At 42.0% G+C, this 19177-nt stretch overlaps 1 protein-coding gene across 1 annotated transcript in view; it reads right to left on the minus strand.

Annotated features, from left to right (window-relative positions):
- Positions 1–211: 211 nt before the first annotated feature.
- Positions 212–19177, minus strand: part of LOC115474893 (gamma-aminobutyric acid receptor subunit gamma-4) — a 339336-nt gene continuing 320370 nt past the window's right edge. The window contains exons 8-9 of the mRNA XM_030210585.1: positions 11910–12112; positions 212–999 (exon numbers count right to left, since the gene is read on the minus strand). Of these exons, the coding sequence (XP_030066445.1) occupies positions 721–999; positions 11910–12112 (482 nt within the window). The 3' untranslated portion in view covers positions 212–720. The remainder of the gene's footprint in view (positions 1000–11909; positions 12113–19177) is intronic.

A 19177-nucleotide genomic window follows, 5' to 3' on the forward strand; every position in this document is an offset into this window, starting at 1 on the left:
TGACCATTTTTTAAATGTTGATTTCAGATTACAAGTTTCCCTTAAATTTAATTTTAAAAAAATCTGTTTTTCTTTTTTTTAATTTGTTTGCCTTGTCTGTTTCTGCTTTGAGTAGACGTAAATCAAACTGACAAATATGCAAGAAAACCTAATATGCTGAGTTTGAATTCAATTTTAATGTCTTGCTTAGCAATCATGTATCTCTCCACCCTCAGATTAAACAGTTTCACTATTATAGAATATTTTACCATACATTAGACTACATAAGAAACCATGCACTTCAGCATAAGGTTCACTATAAAAAAAGTTTGGAAAAATCATGCAAAAATGATGCATAATAGAACTTTCATTTAGCCACAGGTTGTGCATTGGCGTATACTTAAAAAAAATATGCTATGTTTTAAGCCAATGCATAACCATTATCAGAAGTACTATAATCAGCCCAAATATGATTTAAAAAAGAAATATAAAGGATGCACACCATTACTATCTTTGTTCATATAACTGTTCTTGGAAAAATAAAAGATGAAGCTTTTGTTATATAAATATGGGCACAGGTCTATTATAGCGAATTGTCGAGCCTGGGTCAAATGAAAATTCCATCAACACCGAAGACTTTGAAATACATTTTTAATGAGATAAGAAACAAGGACCTATTCACTTGTGAACTTTTTTAATGTACAGTATGCATTATTTATTTCTGTATAAGGTCTGGAAAAGTTAGAGATAAAGATATGCAATCCAGTAAACTATGTTAAAAAGCAAAAAAGCAGTAGGAAAGAATACACGGGAGTAAGAGTCCAGGCGGGAAATATGAATGCGAATGCGTCCTTCCCTCCATGTCCCAGTTCGGCAGTCTTCAATGCAACAGAAAAAGTTTTCACATTCTTTCCCTTCCAAGCAGGATGACCCTGTCTCTTGCTCCACCTCTTGCCAGTGCATCACATTATTGATGGTGATGGTGGTAAAGGAAGACATCACACCAGTGTCACAGGGTGGCTGTAATATAAGTGAAAGGGAAATTTCAGTATAATACAAGCTCACTACAATACAATCAGCCATCTAGTTATTTATTTAATTGAAAGAATTTTGGAAATTCTGTCCTGGACTCTTTATCGATTTAATCCACAGAAAGTAATCTTATGTTAATTGTGGATAGGAATATCACATTAGACATGTTGTTTAAAATTCCATAAATTTAGTTTTATAGTTGCTGAGCCCAATATTCAAAATAATTTAATCGGACAGGAGAGGCTCCTGCCCAGTTAAGGAGAAAATTATCAAGGTGTCATAAAAGGGCAAGCCTTTACAGCACCAACCTGAAGTATCTTTGTACTGCAGATTGTTGACTCAGTGGTAAAGGACCAACGCTGCCTGTAAACCACCCCACCATAGGCGGTCGGTGGCCCAACTGTTTGGGGAGGCTAAAGGGGGCGGGGTTAGGGGTGGAGCCAGGGGCGGAGCTTATAGCCACAATTAACACAGAAAAAAAATAAGTAAAAATAAAATAGTCACAATACCTTTTATTAAATTTAGATATTAGATATGTATCATATGTCAAAGAATAAAGTGGTTGCTCAAAGCATATACTAACCACAATCGCTCAACTGCAAAACACTATGCACAAATTTGTGCAAAAACACACTCAGAACCTTACTGTAACATAACACTAGGCAGACCCTAATACACCAATATACCACCCATATAGAAAATGCAGACCGTCAACAATATGAAACAAGGGATCATAATATCACAATTCTCATGTAGAGCCACAAAACACCCTTTTAGGGTGGATAGCGTTCACAATGAGCTCCTTTTGTTAACAACTATATGTAGATCCTTCAAGAGGTAGTGTGTCATGATTTAGGCTCTAAAACCCTTTCCGATGTTTTGGTGCCACCTCAGTAATGCCAATACACAATCTCTCCACTGCAAAACACTATACACAAACTTGTGCAAAAACACACTCATAACCTTAGCAAACCATAACAGCACTAATTCAAAGGACAGGATGAGCTACAACCTTATGCGTGGAAAAGCAGCACTGTAATTACACCGGGCTCTAAAACACCAGTACACAACCTAGTGAAACAAAACAAAAACAAAAAGGGCTGTAAATACTACACACTAGTAGAATACTGCACCTTGATTACACATGAAAAACACATGACACAACAGATATGAAGGCAAAACTGGAAAGTTACCTCAAGAAGTCAGACTCAGCATGCAGCAATACTAGAAAAATTGAAACTTACATGCAAAATATCACAGATGCACATTTCCAAAAGCTGACATATTCCAGTTAATAAATTCTGAATAAAATACTTTTTTTACCTTTGTTGTCTGATCATTTAGTTTTTCTATTCGCTTTGGTCCCAGTGTCTTCTTTCCATTTGAAATTTTTTCTCTCAATATGTCCACCATCCTCCTGTGTCCTTATGCGTCCTGTCTACCATCTGTAGCCCTGTCCCTATCCTTTCTCCAGTTTCAGCATCTGCCCTCAAAGTGTTCCAATCCAGCCCTTAAATTCAGCAATTTCCCTCCATCCAAATCCAGCATGTTTCCCCTCCCCTCCATCCATGTGCATGAACTTCCTCTGTCTTTCCTCCCCTCCATCCATGTCCAGCATTTCTCCTCTCTCCCTTCCACTCCATCCGTGTGCATCTCCTTCATTTGTCTTTCCTTCCCTCCATCCTTGTCCAACATTTCTCCTCTCTTCCCTCCCCTCCATCCATCCATGTCTTTCTCTTCTACCCTCCCATCCAGTGTCATCCCTCTTTCTCTCTCCATCCTTCTACCCATTACCCTCTCCCAATCCTTCCGTCTATTGTCTCCCTCTCCTTCCATCCATTGTCTCCCTCTATCTCCCCTTCCTTCTAAACAGTTCTCTCTCTCGACCCTTTTCCATTCAGCATGTCCTCTCTATCCCCATCCTTCCAGTGTCTTCCCTCTTTCTGCCCCCTCCTTCCAGCATTTCCCCTCTTTCTCCCTCCTTTCATTCAGCATTTCTCCGTCTGACAGCTAGGGTCTCCCCCAGTTTCTCCCCAGCAGCTTCTCTCTCTCTCTCCTGCCCATGTCCCCTCTTTCTCTCCCCATCTTTCCACTAATCTCTCTCTCTCTCTCCTCTTCCATCCATAATCTTCTCTCTGGCTGTCCCATGCTCTCTTCCATGTCCCCTCTTTCGCTCCCCATTCCTCTCTGGCTGTCCCCTGCTCTCTTCCATGTCCCCTCTTTTGCTCCCCAGCTCTCTCTGACTCTCTCCTGCTCTTTTGCATGTCCCTGGCTCTCCCCTGCACTTTTCCACTTTCTCTCTCTCTCCTCCAGCGTCTCATCTTTTCTAATTGTCTACTCCAATAAAAGGGCTAGATATCCCTCTATGACTTTCAGTTTCTATTTTAAGCTGTAGTTCCATACAAAATTACAAAAGACAACATATTATATTTATGTACTATATCTCAGGGGATATCAGTTTTGCAGTCTTTTAGGGACAGGGCCAGTCTTAGCAATTGTAGGGCCCTGTGCAGACCAGCTCAGTGGGTCCCCCGCCGCGGCAGTGATTTTCATATCCTGTGAGCAACCAAGCCCAGAGCCTCCTCGCTGCTGCATCCTGCCTTTGCAGAAGCAGGAAGTGACATCAAAAGGGGGCGGGATGCAGCAGTGAGGAGGATCTAGGCTCTGCAGCTGACAGGAGATGAAAATCGCTGCCGCTGCCGGATGCTCTCTTCTGAAATGTGGATGCACATTAAGGTACAGAGCAGGGAGGTGTTCCGAGACTGGAGGACAGATGTGTCAGAGATGCAGGGCCCCTAGGAGCGTGAGGCCCTGTGCGACCGCCCCTGTCGCCCCTGCCTAAGAACAGCCCTGCTTAGGGAACCTGCCTTCATTTTGAAACAAAATGGAAAATGCATCAAAATAGACATGTTTTATTTCCTTTCACTTCAAAATGAAACAAGTGCAACAACAAATTCAGAGGGCTTTTTGTTGTTGTTGTTGTTGTTTCATATTTAATGTGCATTATTTGTAAATAATATATACTAAAAATCAACTATAACAAAATGAAAAAAAATATCATGGGGCCCTTTTACTAAGCTGCGTTATAAAGTGGTCGTGCGCTGAGTCCTCTCATATCACGGCTGTAAAATAGTTGCATTTCCCATTTTCTCAATTAATGACCATTTTATTTATTTGTTGCATTTGTATCCCACATTTTCCCACCTCTTTGCAGGATCAATGTGGCTTACAATACATCATGAATAGTGGAAATAAGAAGAGATTAGACATTTGGTATTACAGAAGGATTTTGGTTACATGATAATGATAAACCAGAAAGTAATATAACAAGAAAACAATATAAACATGATAGTAATATAGCAAGAGAACATAATAAAACAGTTTTGGTTACATGTGGGAGAGTTCACATGTGTTGATCTCCCCATTGCACTGATTTCCCCATTAACACTTAGCCATTAGCACCAGAGAAATTACTGACATCTATTTTCTAGGTAGTAAGGCTCCCGCACTAATCTTGCGCTAATCAGTTGGTGTGCGGCAATGTATCTGCACTAACTGATTAGCTCAGAACACGTGTGCTCTCCACCCCCAAACACACTCAACACTAAAAAAGTAAAAAAGTCATTTTTTTAGTGCGTGGGAAGCGTGCGCAGATGCCAAAACTACCACAAGAGACCTGAGCGTGCCCCGAATTAGTGTTTTTTAACCTGCAGTAAGCACACATTAGTGCTTTATCACAGCTTAATAAAAGGGGCCCTAGATGTATTTGAAATTTGAGAAGACTCCCACCCCCCACACCACCCCTTCCCTAAATAAAATGAAAAAATCTGAAGTATGCGCTCTTACAAATATATAACTGCTCATGTCTGGAAATTATATAATTGTCTTTCTCTGAGACAGATACTTTAATTGAAAAGCCATATCGCAACATTGCAGTAATCTTTAACCTTGTGATATCTTTATCTCAAATTTGATTAATCGGCAAACACTGGCAAACCATTTGCTTCATTTATCTCAGTGCTATCAGATCTGTTTCCCTAGTATAATAAGATATAGAAACATCATAGTTTGATTTATGATACCATTATTAAGTTTGCTTTTAGCTCATAATAAAGTGTTTTCTTACATTTTCAGTAAATGTTTTGGGCCTCTTTTACAAAGCAGCACTACTGAATCCCGGTGCAGCAAATGAGAGGAAGCCCATTCAATTCCTATGGGATTCCTCTCATTTGCTGTGCAGGAATCACTAGCGCAGCTTTGAAAAAGAAGCCCTTAATGCTATGGGATCTGCAATTTTTGCAGTGTTGACATTTAAAGTACAACCTTACAGATAAAGTGTTTCCTGCCTGTGAGTCACACAATTTTGCCTGCTTTGTCCACTGTTCAACTGCAACTATTTGGAACTCACCCTGAAATTTGAGAAAAACTCTACTTACATTATAACTTTCCAGCTAAAAGTAGCCTTAAAAGCAATTAATATTTAGAAATTATTATATTGGTAAACAGGTTTTACCTACATTAAAATGCAGCTTGAGAACTGCAACTCTTTACTCTGGGTAAAGGTGGGCGGGGTTAGGTCAAGGGAGGGAAATATAGTATTTACAGTGGTTGCCAGTGGTGTACCAAGGGGGGGGGGGGGTCCACCCCGGGTGCACGGCCGCTGGGGGGGGTGCGGCGTGCCTGTCGGCTCCGCTCATTCCCTGCTCCCTCTGCCCCAGAACAGGTTACTTCCCGACAGACGCGCGGCACCCCCCACCAGCAGGTAAAAATGCACCCGGGGGGGGTGTCCTTTCGCCGGGGGGGTGTCCGTCCTTTCACCGGGGGGAGGTGTCCTTTCGCCAGGGGTGGGGGGGGGGGGGTCACGCTGCACCCGGGGGGGGGGGGTGGCGCATCGGCGATCCGCCCCGGGTGTCAGCCACCCTAGGAATGTCACTGGTGGTTGCATTTTCAAATCAATGTTCGCACTCACTAATTGACCACGTGTACCTTGTACCTGCTTCAATGCATGTGCAAAGTATGTGGACATTTTGTATACTCAATACTGTATACCAGCCCTCATTTTAAAGGACAAACTGTGCAAATAGTTTCCTTTTTGAAAAATGTGCTTGCAGTCCTATTGGGTGCAAAGTAAATATGGGATGCAAGCCAGCTGGGTAGTTTCATAGTTGGTCTCTGAATAATAATGCAGGTAAAACAAATAACATCATGAAGATAATCATTAAGCTTTTCTAGTGTTTGTAATATCTTTGAATGGACTAACATAATGCATAATCTAATGTCGCTTTTTATAAGATCTATAGATAGAGGAGCGGAGTAGCCTAACGGTAAGTGCAGCGGACTTTGATCCTGGTGGCCTGAGTTCAGATCTCACTGCAGCTCCTTGTGAGCGTGGGTAAGTCACTTAACCCTCCACTGCCCCATGAACAAAAAACTTAGAGGTCCTTTTACAAAGGTGCGCTGAAAAATGGCTTGCGGTAGTGTATGCGTGGGTTTTGGGCACGCGCCAATCCATTTTTTAGCATGCCTGTAAAAAAGGCCTTTTTTAATTTTTGCCAAAAATGGACAAGCGTCAAAATCAAAATTACTGCACATCCATTTTGGGTCTGAGACCTTACCGCCAGCCATTGACCTAGTGGTCAAGACTCAAGTGGTAACTGGGCGGTAATGACCTACACGTGCCAAATGCCACTTGGCGCACATGCGTTACGTGTGCCGAAAAATAAAAAATATTTTTCAGACGCGTGTATCTGTGGTGCACCAAAAATGAAATTACCGCAAGAGCCACGTGGTAGTCGGGCGGTAACTCCATTTTGGAGCGTGTTAGGTGCACGTAGACGTTTACGCGGTTTAGCAAAAGGACCCCTCAGATTGTGAACCCAGAGAAAGTCCCCCTGCCTTAAGTGCACTGCGGTACCCACTAAAAGTATTCTAGGACTTGTTGCTGCTGTATAACCTTGGCACAGCAGTTCACACCTGAAGACTAATCTCTTTGAAAAAATCCTTTATTTGAATAAGCACGTTTACTCACAGTTAACTGCAGATCAGAGGTTGTGCCCCACTGGCAAAGAGTCTCCCTGGTACTGAGATTAGCAGTAGGTCAGAGCTGGTAGAAAGGTGTACAATGCCCTCTTTCAGCCACATTCAATGTAAGAACTAAGTTCTCTAACGTGGGTAACACATGAAAGGGATATAAAACTGCCTTACAAAAATGGCCACTACCTCATGGACTACCAGCAACACAACAGGGCACACTCTGACTCAGTTAGCAGGGGGAAAAGCACCATGGGAGTAGAGCCCACTACCCTACACCCACCACAATGCATTGCTGATGTGACTCTGCAGTGCACCTAACAGAAAAGGTGTCACACTCACCCGAGAGCCAAATCACAACCAGGGAAAGGCTGTCAGAGGATAGAACACATTCTGCTGTCATGGAGGTGGGTATGGCATTTGAGGCTGGCATACAGGCTGGCAAAAAAGGTTTTTATTTTTATTTTTTTAGTATGGGAGGGGGTTGGTGACCGCTGGGGGAGTATGGGGAGGTCATCCCCCATTCCCTCCAGTGGTCATCTGGTGAGTTGGGGCACCTTTTTCAGGCTTGGTCTTGAAAATAAAAGGACCAAGTAAATCTGGCGAAATACTGCTTAACGCCATTTTTTTCCCATTATTGGCAAAAGCCGGCTATCTGGTAGCCACACCCATACCTGCCCATGTCCCGTCTTCGCTTCACCGCGACACGCCCCTTTGAACTTTCGCTGGCGAGGCGACGGGAAAGTGGTGATGCTGTCAAAAAAAGCAGCTTTCGATTATACCAATTTCGCCGCTTTTCCGAGATCGCCGGCCATCTCCCGATTTTTGTCGGGAAATGGCCGGCGATCACTTTCGATTATCAGCTGGATAGTCTATGGAACTCACAGACACAATAGTGTACAGAGGACTATTATCGCTGAAAAACAAAACCGGCCATCTCAAACCCGGCGACATCTAAGGCATTTAGCCGGGCTAAACCGTATTATCGAACAAAAAGATGGCCGGCCATTTTTTTCAATAATACGGTTCCAGCCAGTTGTAGCTCCACCGCCAACATAGATCGACGGCGATCTATTTGGCCAGCGACGTTCGATTATGCCCCTCCACGTCTGCCAGACAGTAAAAACTGTCATAGCACTGACATCCAGTGGCCTCCTGATAGGCCCGCACGGTGTTGAGACTCTCCAGCGCTCTTGCAAAAGTGGCAGGAGGTTGTTGAATTTCGTCAGCATGTGCCTCGCTGCTCATTTTATCATCTGTTTCATCATCAGCCGTTGCCTGCGTGTAGGCGCATATCTCAACATCAGTGCTGTCGTCAGCTGCTTGTAGATCGTAATCAACAGCTACGTAGTGATGAAACTCCTCTTCAGTAACACCGGCTGAGATGTCAATAGCCTGTTCATCTGACGCGTTTGCAACAGCTGCATCTTTCTCATCCCTCTTCACATCCTTAACAAAGCTTGCCCGCTTGTAGCAGTTCACAATGGTTGCCTGTGTAACATGATTCCAGGCTTCTTTCTGCATATGTAGGGAATCCAACAGTGATAGATTACTAGCCAGTTCAACAGCACGCTTATCCTTGCCAGTCTGGCCATCCATAATGCTCACCAGGCGACGTAGCTCAAGAGCCCAACAATGTTGTTTGAAATTGGCTATTATGCCCTGATCCATAGGTTGGATCAGAGAGGTAGTGTTTGGTGGCAGGAAGACCACCTTGACTTTAGACAGCCTGACATCATCACTGTGTGCAGCACAATTATCACAAAGCAACAAAATCTGACGCTTTTGTGCTTGCATTCTATTGCCACTGCTTCCAAATTTCCCCAGTCATCCATGAATTTGCGTTAGCCTCATATGATACAGGAAGTCGCTTAACATTCTTGAAGCAATGGGGCTATTTGCTCTTTCCAATGATGAGTGGTTCCATCTTCTCACTCCCATCCATATTGCAGCAAAGGAGGATCATCAGTTGGTCCTTCGACGGTTTACTTCCTGTAGTTTTGGCTTGTTTGAATGCAAGTGTTCCATCAGGAATCGCTCACCAGTAGAGACTATTTTCGTCAGCAATGAAAATGTCACGAGGTACAAACTCATTCAAGATGGTAGGAAGAACTGAAACAACCCAATTTTCAGCACCAAAGTCATCAGCGTCTTGTTTTTCACCATGCTGTTTCTTGAATTTTATGTTGTTCCTCTCCTTCCATAGTTTGCAAGGTGGTATGGCAGATGTGGGAGTAGTTTTTGGCTATGAAACAATATGCAGGGTGATGGGACAGTTCTTGCTGGTAGTTCTTGGCTGTGAAGGCAGTTTGGAAGTGGGGAATTCTACCTTTTAAACTGTCTTGCCTTTGACTCTAACTGCTATATTTCACTCTATCTCAGTTTTCTCTACTACAGAAGCTGGGACTCTGGTATTGGGCCATTATTTTAGGGAGGGTGGAGGGCTTATTTCCCTGGAACTCCCAGACCAATTTAGAACACTTATCTGTCTCTTTATCAGTTTTTGCCAAATGCCAAGTTTCATCCCATTCCGTTTTTTTTATGTTAGAGAAGCTGGAATTCCTTCTCCCATAGAAATGCATTGGGTCTTTTTTTTTTTGGGGGGGGGGGGGGGGGGTCTTATTCCTTTGGAACCACCAGGCCTATTTGGACCATTTTTGAAATAGTTTTTCCTTCATGATAATTTTCATCTCATTCCATTAAATTATGGAAAGTTATTTTGTCCCCAGAGAGACATTCTTGAACCCTTTTATATAGTTGTTTCCAACTTCTAAGTAAGTTTTTATTTAGAAGCTCTGCCCAAATTTGCATGCACAATTTTTAGTGACTTTTATAGAATTCAGGAAATAATATATACATATATATATGGTTTATGTATTTTAATGATATTGTAATACATTCAGTTGCTTGACTCCTGCTTTCTATCACTCCCAACCAACTTACTCTCTGATTGTAGTTCTGAGGAAGAGAGGGGGGGGAGGAAGCCAGGGGGGGCTCTATATCATCCTTTGCCTCAGAAATCAGATTGTCTTGAGCTGCCCCTGTCTAAGGGGCCCTTTTGCTAAGCCGTGGTAGGGTTACCGCATGGGTAGTGTGTGCAAAATTGACCCTACCGCCGGGGTAACAAGGACACCCAATGGTAATTCTGAAGTTGGCATGCTCAGTTTCCCCTGGTAGAAAATAATTTTCTACCATGGGAGGGCATTCCCAGAAGTAATTGGCAGCACAGTCGCAGCACAGTCACATTGCCGTGCACTGCCTGATTACCGCACAAGTATTGCATGAACCCTTACAGCTAAGTAAATAGGTGGCGGTAAGGGCTCAGGCAGTAAATAGCCATGCACTACTTTTAATATTAGCACACGCCAGGCCCCCTCCCTGCCCATCTTCAAATCTCTGCTTAAAGCTCACCTCTTCAATGTCGCCTTCGGCACCTAACCTCTTCACCTCTGCCCAGAAAATCTAGACTACCCAACTTGACATTTCGTTCTTTAGATTGTAAGCTCCTTTGAGCAGGGATCGTCCTTCTTTGTTTATTTTAAACAGTGCTGCGTAACCCTAGTAGCGCTCTAGAAATGTTAAGTTGTAGTAGTAGTAGTATTTACTGCCTCATTTTTAAAAAGGCCTTTTTACCCACCGTGGTAAAAAATGGCCCAGTGCACACCAATTTCATGCACCCACACTAGCGCAGGCTACTTTTTACCATGGCTGAGTAAAAGGGCCCCTAAGGTTGATTGAAAAAAAAAAACTGGGAACAAAATGCTGCCTTAATCTGCAGGCAGCTTACTCTCATTGGCTGGACACCCAAAGCAGAAAAAGACTGCAGAGGAATAGGCACAAAAAAACAAAAACCTGCAAAAGCAGGAATACATTCACGCCAGGGCAGCCCAAGGCAAGATGCCGCCTGAGGCAGGACTGAGATGCCACCCCCCTTCCCGGGCCAAGATGCTGCCACCTCTTCCTTTCTCCACCCTGTTCCCTGAGTTTACCTTCTTTTTTCAATTTCTAAAAGCCAGCAGTGGTAGCAATTCCTATATGCTGCCCTGCTGCCATCATCCTCTTCTCCACTGCAGCCGCCTCTGAGGAAACAGGAAGTTACATCAGAGAGGCAGCTGCAGTTAGAGAAGAGGCAGGTACTGGCAGCAGGGCAGGGCATTGTGTGGGAATTGTGCCTGCCGCCGCTGGCTTTTGGAACATGAAGAAAGAAGGTAAACTCAGGGAATGGGGTGGAGAAAGGAAGGAGGAGATGCCACTCCCAAAAGTATGCTGCCTGAGGCCTCCACCTCAGGTGACCTAATGATCGGGCCGCTCCTAATTCACACAGCTAATCCGTTGAATTTCTACCAATGTTACATAGGCATGCATTTTATATATTTTCTTGCTAGAATAAGCACCACATAGGTGTCCTGTATATGCCTAAATATAGACACAATGTTATAGAATTGCCCTCTGCACAGGCATTATTTGCTTAAGCTTCCCTCTACCCGGTTAAACCATTTTGAATTCGGTAGAGCTATTTTCTACCACTTTAGGGGTCACTCAGCCTTAGAATAAAAAAATAAAATCTTAGGAACATACCAAAATTGGGGAAGCAATATATTCATAAACCTATGATTTTATATTTATTTAGCAACATATTATGATGAGTCTTACTGTTTTATGTTTTCTGGCATGAAATAGAGTGCAGCAATAATAATAAAATGGAAAAGGGGGAAAAAACCCAAAACTTTCAAAGTCTAGGGCAAGCACGACATATGCTATAATGTGGAAAAGTGTAATTGAAGGTTTTTGCAATAACATGTCTCTGATACTCCAAAACAGAATTATTCCAGAATCAGAAAGGATTTCAGTAAGTCAATGGGTCTTACCTGTTTGGGTTTCTTTCCATCATGAGTTGGAGGCTTCTTGTTCCCCACAAGATAGTTGAGTGTGGCATATTCCATCAGAGCAGCAAAGACAAAGATAAAACAGACGGAGACAAAGAGGTCCATGGCAGTAATGTAGGAGACTCTGGGCAGGTGTTTCCTGGAAATGGTGCTCAGGGTAGTCATTGTCAGCACTGTGGTGATACCTGTAGAGCAGAAAAATAACACAATGGAAGCAACAAATGAGATCATAGTAAACCATTCATTTATAGTCTTTGGTAATGGACTTCACAGTATGGTCACAATAGGTGTGTGCACAGTCATTTATTTCATCCTTAATTTTAAACATTTTCATATTTTAGCTTTTTTTTCTGTTTTTGGTCTACTTGTTGTATTAAACACTATCCACTCAATATTCAATGCACGACATTAATCAACGTCTGAGCCACTCACAGCTGCAGGCTGAAATCACCATGGATATTCAATGCTGGAGTATAGACGGCTTCCGGCATTGAATATATAGGTCTCAGCAGTCACCTAGAAGTTAATCGGGTGCCGGTCAATATTCAGACTAGCGCCCGGTTAACTTCTTTGCATAAAGTTAGGACAGCCTTTTTGCTGGTGCTAACATAAAATCTGTTATACTTTTTTGGAATCTTGCCAGGTATTTGTGACCTGGATTGGCCACTGTTGGAAACAGGATACTGAGCTTGATGGACCTTTGGTCTGTCTCTGTATGGCAATGCTTATGTTTTTATGTTATATTCTTTCATGTATAGTGGCATTCTGTAATTGTCATTTACACATGTAGCCAAGCTATGCATGTAAATGCAGCTATCAACATATGTAGAAACTATGCACGGCTTCTAAAATGATCTCCATCTCTCTTTCTATTTTCTCTCTCTCTCTTCCCCCTATTTTCTCATGTAGACACTGGAATTTACAGGGAAGCTTTATGCTCAGTCTAATATCACTTGCATACTTCAACACAAAGTTTACAGAGTCAATAGACTGGCAGCAGAGCTAGCTTTTACCTCCTCTCTGAGGCAGTCCTGGAAGAAGAGTCTGATCCTCAATAGAGAGGGATTTTTAAAAGTTTAATGTTATTTTATGGTCTTCTGTGGGTATGAACTCTGCTCTGATTCACTTGAGAAATACTACCAGTCTTTCTCTCTTAGGACAGAGAGCTGTTTACTACTTGTGCATGCTTCACTGATGCTTATAAATGGACCCTGGTGTCTTGGGGCTTCAGTGTTGGTGGCATCTGGCAAGAATTGTTAAGCAAACAGTTGGAGGGTGAAAGCAAGACAAAATGTGCTCTCGCACATGCTTCTAATACTGTTTGCTTGCCATTTGCTATGATGATATTGCATAAAATCCACCTTCTGTTTAACTGGCAGTATTCAACTGAAAGCAACAGATTAAAAACAAACAAACAAAAAAATCAAAGAAAATATTTAATTCATTCTCTATGTCAGGGTTTGCCATTAGAATGGTGGCAGTGCTCTCCAGCTAGTTGCCAGGAATTAATAGATTATATAAAAGTTCTCTGATAGACATGATTGGTGTGACCACCTTGTCCTAAGAGCTGTGCAATTGCCATGGTTCAGTAAATTCTTCTTACACTTTAACCTAAAGATTAGTAATAGTAAGGCGCTCATATTCAAAGCAGATGAATGTCTCAGAATGCCTAAAAAAAAAAATCCATCTGCTAAAAACATCCAAATCCTGATTTTGAAACGTCAGAATTTGGACATTTCACACTACAGTTCATCCAAATAGTAAGGGGACATATTGTGGGTGTGTTTTGGCCAGGACTAGTAAGGGACCCAAATCAGGACATCCAACAATGACTACCAAATGGGGAAAAAAAGTCCAAGCTTAAAAAGGACATTTTAAGTTAGACCTGTTTCGCTCATATTTAAGGTACAAAAAGGTGCTCTGATTGAGCACCTGACCACTAGAGGGATTAAGGCATGACCCCTTCTTAATTCCTCAGTGTTTGCTGTTCCTCTCCTTCTCCCTGGAAAGTGAATCCGGAAAGGAAAACCAGGCTGTATGTCAGTTGCAGGTAATATGGAAATTCTGAACAAAACAGCAAGCCGGTCAGAAGAGTAACCTAAGGGTTAGTGCAGTAGATTGTAAACCAAGATGCACAGGTTCAAATCCTACTGTAACTCTAGTAATATTTTTTTTCTGATGCTCCCTTCAGGAACAGAAAAATACATATTGTACTGTATTTAAAGATATAAGATATAAGACAACTGAAGGCTATTGAAGTGGTGTGCATTCAGGTAGAGTAGGTATTTTTCAGGTCCTGGAGGGATCACATTTACAAAAAAATAAAAATAAAAGAGTTACAATGGGATTTTGTGTTGCTTGGTTTACAGGCTACTGTACTAACCTCTGTTCTGCAAGAATCTTTCTGTGGCAATTTTCTAAGATTGTTGCCAGACAGACATCTCTGTGCCTTGTTTCCTCCTCCCCCCCCCCCTCCCATTTATAATTTAAGTGTTTCCGTTTGTAAAATGGTTGTTCAGGATGGACGTCTCCAGCAGTGGCATTCCTAGGGGGGGGGGTGGCCCGCCCCGGGTGCACGCCGCTGGGGGGTGCTGCGTGTGCCTGTCCGTCGTTCGCTCCATGCTCTCTCTGCCCCGGACATTATGGGCAGGATGTTTCCATTTTGACTTGGGACATTTTTTTTTTTTAAATGTCCCTCCACGGCTAGTAAGTAAATCTAACAATAACACTGAATGCTTTGATAGCTCAAGGCAATACTTCTGATTTGACAAGCAAGTGAGCTGTATAAACTACAGCAATATCATAAATCAGTTGAACACTGCTATAAGAAATAAGGGGGTCCATCACAAATTTAATTACCATGCTATCTCAGTACATTGATTCTATGGGGAAAAATGACATTTTTCAAAGGAAGAGATAACAGTGAGTATCATAACACACAGTAACTTTTGAAACTCCTTCCCTTCTGCAGATGACTAACATGCCACTAGCAACATTTTAAGAATAAACCAATATGGTACTGGAAGCTAACACATATTAACATTTACCTTCCCCGCCCCTCCACCTGATATTCAGCCCGCAGCAGTCTGAGGTTTTAAAATCAGTGACGGTCACAGGCTGAATTAGATCCAGAAATTCAATGCTGGGCCTGGAACTGTCATTGAATATTCGGGTAATGTGCATCAGCCAGCAGTTTATCTGGATACTGGCTGATATTCAGATCGGTGTCCAGATAACTACGCTTTTTTGCTGTCCTAACTTTATTTGTTCACTTATAGCCCACCCATCCAACCATCTGAGTGGGTTACAATAAAACAGACACATCAAATAATCAATAACATACAAATAGCAGTATCAAAAGCCCACAAAAAACCAAACCCCCCACCCTCCCACCTAAGAATCAGCAAATGCTCTGGAAAATAACAAAGCCTTCAACTGCTTTCTAAACAAGAAAAGTGATCCAAGAACCCTTCTTCTAGCTTTTGCCCCCTGTGCATACTTGGATCCCCGATGGTCCACTGGGGCAGAAGCAATGCTCATTCTTTCCTTCTCAGGACCATGGCCTCAACCTAGTTGGCTGAAAAGTTGAAGCTGTGGGCATGAGTGAATGAGCATTGCTCCTGCCCCAATGGACCCTCGTTGGATCACCAGTGATTTCGGTAGGCTTTTGGAAGGTGAGGGGGGCTGTCTACACTTGGCAGAGAAGGGGGGCACAAGAAAGATGCCCAGTTCAGGGAGGCAGGACACAGTGGTATGGGAAGGAGGCTCAGGAAATTTTCATTTTGTGTTGTTTCCCATGATGATGGGGGGGGGGGGGGGGGGGGGGGAAATCCTCTCAACAAACCAACATTCCCCTAAATGACACTAGAAATTACACAAAACAAAAATTTCTAGGTGATCCTATTTGTTCCTATTGACTGTAAAGCTGTACCTCACATCCATTTCATTTATTTAAATTTATATCCCATAAAAATCCAAATAATAACTCAGCTCTATATGGCTTACAGTATAGTTACACAAAACACATAAGATCAATTTGGAGAAACAATCTCAGACAAACAGAATTAGAGTTAAATAAAAATTTAAACCTTAAATAAGGCTCATTTGAGTTCCCAATTCCCAATCTCATCTAACAGGAGAAATTTCCTGTTTTCTTATCCATCTCCCAGGTACAGTAATCCGATCATATAAAAGACTGTCATAGATGCAGTGCATAAAATAATGAACGCAAGTGTGCTGGAAGTCAAAGTTTCCAAGAGGTTAAAAAAAAAACCCAAATTTATTTTTAACTATTCAATATCCACCTCATATCCCCTCCCAACTCAGAAAAAAAAAAGAAAATGGAAGCTGAGAAATCACAGGATGTATTCTCTCTTTAAAAAAAAAAAACTTGAGAGCCTGCAGAGAGTCACATATAAATAAATCCGGTCGGGAAGTCCTGTGTTTAGAATTTATTCACGACTCTGATTATGAAGGGCAATATGTCAAAGCTGAAGCAGCATACTACTTACTTTTCAAACTGCTGAATGAACAGATGCCCTTACCAAGAACATTGTAAATTTTTCCATTTTAAATTTGCATAATCCTCCCAATAAGGTTATCACCATGGAGACCAGGGTTAGGAAGCTGATTGCAGCATCATTGTGAGAAGAGCAGATTAGCCCTATCCCCACTACAAAAATGTCTAGCAGACAGGGCATTCACTACAATAGATGGTTTGGATTACTACTACTACTACTATAAATCATTTCATTTCTATAGCGCTACCAGTCATACGCAGCGCTTCACAAATGAACATGAAGAAAAGACAGTCCCTGCTCAAAAGAGCTTACAATCTAAATCTAATTTTACAAAGAGGGAAGAGGGGAATGGGAATCTGTGAAGGAAAAGGTGAGAGACAGGAAATACTGGAAAAAGCTTCCTTAGAATGAAAGAAACAAGACAGCTATGAATATCTTGCATTTTAAAATGGTAGAAGAAAACCATTTCTCTTTAGGTCATCCTGGCATGTTTCTCAGGATATCTGTAATGAATATTCTAGAAGCAGACCAAAACCAGTGGTTTTGGTTCTGGCTGAAACTGAATCCATGACCAAAATTTGCCACTCGGTTTCGGCTGGACCCAAAGCCAAAGCTGAAAACGACTTGTTCTTCCAACCGTTCCCCAACTCCACTGCTCCCCCCGGCCCCTCGGTCTGCCCAACCACCCTGTAGGGCCTTAAAAATCCCTGGTGATCTAGTAACCTCATCGGGGGCAGGAACGGAACCCACTTGATCCTACCCACTGCTGCTGCTGAATCAAGATGGCTGCCGAGACTTCTTGTGGCAGCCTCACAAGACTGCAATGGGAAGTCCCAACATATACAGTGGCATTTTCAGCAGAAACCTGAACCCAGATTTCAGGTTGGCTTTGTTGCCGAAACGGAAACAAAAATTTGGTCAGCCTCTAAATATGTATAAGCTTAATGTACATGCGTTGGAAGCAGTGAAAGCAAATCTCTCTCTTGCATGCTCATTGAGGAAATCCTGAAAATGTGACTGGCACTACCACCCATAATGAACTCTGTAAACTTTCTTACTTCTTTTCTTCTGTGGATATGCTCTCAAATAAACAGTAGAAAATGACACGTGCAAGTAAGTTCTCAAAATAAACTGACCACCGTCATTCATTGTTCATGAGAAAGAAAAGAGCACCACCATTGGTCTGTTGCATTCAATGGATAAAAGTTACTCAGAGTAACCTCACAAATATAGAGGGAGTCTTTTACTAAATCACAGTAACGTTTTTAGCTCATGCAGAAATCAGCTGGTGGCAAGCGCCGAGATGCCCAATATATTCCTATGGGCGTCTCGGCGTTTACCACAAGCTGATTTCTATCGCAAGCTAAAAATGCTACCACGGCTTAGTAAAAGACCCCCATAGTTTGACACTAAGGCATTAGTATCAGATTTGCTAAGAAAGTTATATGCAGAGGAGGCCGGATTCTGGATATGGATATGGCGCCAGCAAGATCCATGCGAAACCCATATTTCATAAAGGACGCCTGGCCTTTATAGAATATACCAGCATAGTGCACAGGTCATGCCTATCTTTGGATGCTGGATTTATGCCTGGTTCTATCAGACTTACATTCAGTGCCAAAGTTAGGCACAGATAGGCATTATTCTTTAATATGGCACCTAACTTTTAGGAGCACCAATGGCCCACCCATACCCCCTCCTAGAGCCATGCCCCTTTTTGAGTTGTGTGCAGGAAAAGTTACATGCGCATGTTATAGAATAGCGCACAGGGGAGATCCATGTGCAACTGCAATTAAGCACACCCGCTCCTGCCCCTTTCGGCTGCCTTCTGCAAATAGTATCACGGTATTTGTGAAGTATCAAAATAAACCTTCATAAACTTGGTCACTGGAAAACTGGCACATTTTACAATTTGTTAACTTTTTTACATTTTCTTCTTTGCTCACTTTTCTCCCAGTGACTTCTTGCTTGTTATTAATTGGCTGCAGGCATCTTAAATTGGCAGGATTGCAACACATGCATTTCTTCTGGCTTAGGCCCATCTGTTCTCAATGAAACTGAGTATGCATTTGGGAGATTAAGACCATAATCTAGGAAGCGAGACAACATGTTCCAGGGCTAAGGCAGGAGCATTCCAAAGATATTCTGTGAAGGATAAGTCAAAACAATTTTCATTTTCTATGAAAAATGTCTTCATCTTCCAGGTGACCCTGATTATAAAGAGCAATTTGAAAATTCACAAGACCACCCTTGGGTATGTAACCAAGAAGATAAGATTCAATTTCTTTGACCACAATCATTAGCCATGAGGGATACTGATTCAAATTACTAAATATATCAGTAATCCTTATTAACTCCTTTGATATGGGCTTTCTGGTGGAATAATTGTTTAGCTTAATGGACATTTTCATTTGCTTTTAATTTAAGAGCATGGCATTTTCCTTGATTTGCTTTTCCTTTAACATAATACATTGAAAAACAGGTGCACTTTTGGTGAAAGACAGTACCATAGGACATTTCAGAACTGTTCTTAAGTCCCAAAGCAATATCTGATTCATTAGTATTTTGGTCTTTGAATGCAGAATTTTCAGAGTATTATTATGAATATGTGATCTGCTGGGCGAAAAGATACCAAAAGGAGGGTTACAAATAATAGAGATAAAAGCTATAAAAGTTTGGAAGGGAAAATACATATTAGTGTGCTGAATCAGTAGAACGGGATTATGCAAA

This window comes from Microcaecilia unicolor, chromosome 7 (genome assembly GCF_901765095.1).
Source record: "Microcaecilia unicolor chromosome 7, aMicUni1.1, whole genome shotgun sequence".
Taxonomy (NCBI): Eukaryota; Metazoa; Chordata; class Amphibia; order Gymnophiona; family Siphonopidae; genus Microcaecilia; species Microcaecilia unicolor.